At 43.1% G+C, this 5,495-nt stretch overlaps 1 protein-coding gene across 1 annotated transcript; it reads right to left on the bottom strand.

Annotated features, from left to right (window-relative positions):
• Nucleotides 1–274: 274 nt before the first annotated feature.
• Nucleotides 275–1,936, bottom strand: LOC134911083 (uncharacterized). Its single transcript, XM_063919466.1, has 3 exons — nucleotides 1,883–1,936; nucleotides 1,595–1,807; nucleotides 275–978 (listed from the first exon to the last, which is right to left on the bottom strand). The coding sequence occupies exon 3, from the start codon at nucleotides 968–970 to the stop codon at nucleotides 311–313; it is 660 nt and encodes a 219-aa protein (XP_063775536.1). The 5' UTR covers nucleotides 971–978; nucleotides 1,595–1,807; nucleotides 1,883–1,936; the 3' UTR covers nucleotides 275–310.
• Between the last annotated feature and the right edge of the window lie 3,559 nt (nucleotides 1,937–5,495).

The raw sequence follows: 5,495 nt of genomic DNA, 5'->3' as shown, positions 1-5,495 counted from the left end.
GTGAGTACAAATGTAGGGAGGCAGGTACGGCAAGAAGTGATCCAGCGATATTTTACAGGTCAGTTTTATTAGGCTGTAATTATCCTTGACTAAACACTTTGCACTACTTTCTATTGTGTGTTTTGTAACTTACTGTTTGTTGTTTAGAGTGGAGTGTACATTGTGCTTAGTTTATGCTATAAAAACATTTTCAGTCATTTCCCATGCAAAACATACATACATACCGAGCTGCTTCGACAATGTTGGAGACGGACACAGGAAGTTGTGTGTTTGTCAAATACCAAATTTTATTTGTTAATTAACATTGTTGTTACTTTTTGCGCTTGTGTGTGCTGGGTGCTGGATCACTGGCACGTGCTCTTGAGGAACGCCGAACAGGGGAGGTTACTGGCGTTTGGATAGGGGTCGTGGTCCCCGAGCTGGAGGTTACTTGCTGAGCTCCCATCAAAGAAATATTGCTGCTTAAATTATTTAGGCTGGCAATCAGCTGAGTGTTAGTAGCAGTGTGGCTGGCTACAATCCGGGATAAGGTCTCATTCACCACTTGATTGTGTTGAATGAGCTGAACGAGGGCCTGCTGATGGCGCTGTTGCTCATCTATTATTCGGGATAAATGTGCAAGCATTTGGCTGTTGTCAGCCCTAATTTGCTCCATTGAGGTAGCCATTCGCCCAACTTGTACTATCAGTCTGCCCGAGTTGCGACTAATACGCGGTAGATGATGGGGCAGACTGGCAAGGTGTTGTGTATGTTTGGTCAGGCTGGCATTGCTTTGGGCCTGTTGGCTTGTCCAACTGGCCCAAAAATCATCTGGAATTTGGCTTGGTGGCGGAGCTTGTGCCAGTTGGGGACTGATGGATGCTTGGGGTATATCCTGCAACTGTATTGGCTGGCTTGGCTCAACAGGTGTAAGTTGCAGTGTGATGGTTTGCTGTTGGTCTTGGCCCTGCTGGTCCACGTCGGCCATCATGCTGTGCTCTGTATGGGGTGTGCAACATGCAATGTTTTATGTTTTTTGTTGAAACAAGGCTAATGCAACACATTACTACATTCCTAATACTCCATTTTTGATTGTTTTACACTTGATTTTAACAACTTTTAATATTTTTAAGCTATTAAAAAATATATACCATCACAGCCGCAAACATAGACAGATTTGCATAATCCTCACCTAACTAACTCCCCTCCACAGCATTACACTGTTAGATTCCCTCCCCTGACCACGATATAGACTACTTACCTGTCTAGTCCAGAGGAGCCGAGCAAGTAAGCCATCTACATACTGGACAGGTGCGAGGTGTGAACACTAAATTTTTATTTTAAATTTATTTTAAAAATTAATTGTCTTACTATTTTTAATAAATGTGCACGTGTGTGTGCTTAATTTTTCAAAAAATATGAACTTTTATACAAAAGATGTTGTCGAGAACATCCACTAAGACCTTATATAATATTTTTAAAGCACCTTTAGCAATTGAAGACGGAACAACACATTGCTTGTTCGGGAAAACATGTAAACTCCAAACAAACAAACAACATATTAACTGTACTGTGTATATTATTGTTTATGTGTTTTATTTCAGATTTTACTCACCAGATAACTGAGGTGATCGGGGCTCATCACTCTGAGAACTCGCCAATAGTGCCAGTGGTGGCTGGGGTGACACTGCCGAAAGTCTTCGCCTGGGTGGGGATGATGGAGCCGCAGAATCCGAGCCAAGACGCCGTGTCTTGCTTGGCCTCCTGGGTAAGTGGCCCAAGCCCTGTGATGGGCGCCTTACAGGAGCTCGGCTTCCAGAAGCAGAACCTATGTGCAAATTAGTAAATTAATTTTTTGAACTTCTATGTGTTTTCAGAATATGTGACTACAGTGAAGACTTACCTGCAATCCCAGCCTCAGCCTGACTTGTCTGTGGCCTGTCTGGGCGGCTGGTCTGTGTGACTGTTGAAAAAGGGAGCCAAACATTATTACCATGCTTTGTGTAAAAACAACCACTGCAAAGCATTATTGTACTGTAACCATCTATTAGGGATTGTTTAAACACATTTTTTACGCTTAAGAGCTTCTAGCTTCATGCTTTTGAGTAGAATATCCAAATGTCCATGATGTGGCACACAATAAATATGTTTTGTTTTTTTTGACTCATATATTGCAGAGATTGACTACTTGCAAATGTTTAAATAATGTAATGTTGCAAAAATTGCCCCGCTTTTGTATTTTTTAAAACAAAAAAACATTTTTCTTAAAGCAGACAACACACATGTTCAAGCATTATCGCCAAAAAATTTTAAAAAAAAAAACGCTTTCATTTTTAAAAAACAGTGCACATGTTTTAGCACTAAATATAATTGAATAAATAGCCAAGGCAAGGTGAAAAAAGCACATTCTAAACACAAACACACCTTAAGGGAGCATAGGCCTGCATTATGTTTTTTACTGAAAAAAAAAACTTTACACTTTAAAAATGACATTTACAACATTTAGTGGACATTTTTAAAACAATCTAACAAATCAAACTTACCATCCTGCGTGGGTCGGTCCGAATCCCGGACATGAGTAGCAGACACCACTTCGGCAGGAATCAATGCCCACACAGGCTCCTCCCAGTCCCGATAGCTTGCACGGAAAGGTGGCCCACCTCCGGTTTTACGTGCCGATTTGGCCTCTTTGGCCATCTTGGCCTTGACACGCCGCTTAATATCATAAAATCGCTTGCGGCACGTGTCCTCAGTCCGCCTCACAACACCCTCACTATTCACAGCAAGTATGACTTGACCCCACAGGACAGACTTCCTGCGGGAGGACACCTTGCCAGCATCCTGACCAAACAATTGGCGATGGTGCTTCATCAACTCACGCACCAAAGCCATGTTTTCAGCATAGCTGAACTTTATATTCCTGCCAGTCTTGGTAGTGGTGCGTGGCTGCGGAGCCACAACACCATCACTATCACTGGAAAATACAGCAACAGGCACCCCCTCCTCCTCCTCCTCACTAACCTCCTCCCTCTCACTACCCCCCTCCACCTCACTACCAGCCTCCAGCTCACTACCAGCCTCCACCTCACTACCAGCCTCCACCTCACTAACCTCCGCCACCACACTGACCTCTGAGTCGGACATGACAAACAACAAAAAACACTTACAAATCAAAACACAAAACACACTCCTCCACTACTCCTACTACACACCACACAGCCAACACACACGCTCACTCACTCACTCACTCACAAACAATGACTAAAGACTGAAAAAAAAATACAAGGACAAAAAAATAGACAAACTGTGAAAAAACAATACTACAAAGATCACAAGACTACTAACACACACAGTACAGCACTCAACAATCACCAAACTCCTCTCCAAATCCACCAAAAACTCCACCAAACTCACCAACTCCAAATACACCTTCCTCTCTCCTCTCCACTAGCTAAACCCACGAGGTGCGGAGTGTTTGGGGCGGTTTTATACTAATCTGCACAGACACTCCTCCTTCACGAATACAACCAATCACGGCCGCGTGACGTAAACGAAACTTAGGAGTAAAAACGCGGCAGCAATTTCCAAATCACTGCCGTAACAGACTTGTGACGCAGTTGTCAAAGTCAGAAAAATATCTCTATGCACACTGCCATATTTGCACCTCATACTGGTCCGCGCTGCGCATGCGTGCGCTCTCCCATGAAGGCGCATACCCGCTGTTGCGTGCACCCGCTGGTGCTCGGTATGCGTATTTACGGTAAAGTTTGTGTAGTCGTAGCGTGCGACTCAATCGCTACATATTTTCAGTAATAAGGTATTTTATAGATCATGGTCCCTTTGATAGATTCTGAAAGTTTGGTTAACATAGCATGTTCCTGAACGGAGAGATTCCTCTTTGTATTGTACGAAGGGTCTAACAGGGGTCATACAGTAGTGTTTGGTACCCATCGGAAGAGTATTTAAATAGCAATATTCCGGTGTTGGTTTGGAGCGGATTAGTCGCTCGTGCGAATAGTTATGGACATAAGAAGTTTATGTCCATTTACTATTATTTGTTCTTATTTAATCATGCGGCGGGAAACCCAGTGTCCCACCCACCTGAACAGTTGGAAACAGTCACAGCCCACCTGTATGAATCAACCTATGACCTTTTGTTATAATGCGAAGCCGAATTCCTGTGTCCAATGGACAATGAGATTGTAGGGACCATTGAATTGTATTGTGTGTGGGGCATAAATAGGCAGGCCGACCATATCCAACTTCACTCTCATCAACGGTTCTCATTGCTGATAACCGGGAGCTGGATATCGAGGCGCATGCGATCGTTTCCCCTTGTGCGTAAGTTTTCTCCGTAATCATATTGTCTTACTGTGAGCCATCTCTCTCTCTCCCTCTCTTCTCTTTCTCTCATATTTTCCCTTGATTAGACTTAATTGTATTGTATTGTATTTCCTGTGTAGTTATCTGGTTAGGTAGTCTCTGTTATATTGTAGTGTATCATTTGTACTGTGATTCTTTTTGCAAGTATAATAGTCATAATACATATAATAGGTTTCGGACCCTAAGCCCAGGTATCTGTGTATTCTTTATAGTGTTAAGTATTCTCTGAGCGTCGGTGACGCTCAAGCAGCTTTGTAGTTAATCAGGTTACACCAGGTTGCACTTACACTCTGTCTCTACACCAAGGTATACTGTGTATTTCATCGTTAAAGGTATAGGTATAAAGGTTTAACGTTGTGAGCGTCTGCATCGCTGGTGATCTCCTCGTGGTCCCGAGCGTACGCTACGTTATAGCGAATCATTACGTTAGTCGGCAGCCAATAGCGTTCCTGCCTGTGATCACTAAGCCGTAAGCGAACGTGACGCTTGAGCGTCTCGACTACGGCTGAGCGATCGCTACACAACTTGCGTACCCTTACGGTACTTCTTACGTAGAAAGCGTACAGTGTTCTTAGACCTCTTAAAGTGTTTTATATACGATAAATATTCAGCTTTATCAATTGGGGGCCGTCCAGTCCTTCACATATCTGCACTAGGTAGATCAGCAGACATTATCCCTCAGCAAAGGGCGGGAGGTTGTATCTCTCGTAGTGCTGACGGGATAAGCGTCTGCTTCGCTTAGGTAAAGAGTGCTGAAGGAACCCGGGAACCGGAGGTAAGAACAAAACGATAGTCTTTTAAAACTGTTTATTTTTTCTGTCTTGCGGACACACGCACACATATATATATCTGCATTTCTTTTTCATTTGTGTATTTTCGTATATCACTCCTGCTTGCCTTTTATAGTTGATAAAAGTGCTGAGAGAAATTTGCCGCTATTTCAATAGTTTGAGTAAAGGTAACATAGTTAAAGTATAGACAAACACACAGCTTGTCAGTGTGGTGCGCGGTAGATGATCAAGGATCATCTACATTGATAAACGTATAAGTTGTGTTACAGTGGATCTTTGCTTTGCATACACGTGTCTCGAACAAAAGGTGAGACTCGCGTACGCAAAGGCTGACGCACGCAG

Source organism: Pseudophryne corroboree, chromosome 4 (genome assembly GCF_028390025.1).
Source record: "Pseudophryne corroboree isolate aPseCor3 chromosome 4, aPseCor3.hap2, whole genome shotgun sequence".
Lineage (NCBI taxonomy): Eukaryota > Metazoa > Chordata > Amphibia > Anura > Myobatrachidae > Pseudophryne > Pseudophryne corroboree.
Note: the sequence above shows the minus strand (reverse complement) of the source record. Positions and strands in the feature narration are given on the sequence as shown.

What these genes read in the sequence shown, in the direction of transcription:
- LOC134911083 (XM_063919466.1), bottom strand. Translation starts at nt 970, where the DNA reads ATGATGGCCGACGTGGACCAGCAGGGCCAAGACCAACAGCAAACCATC.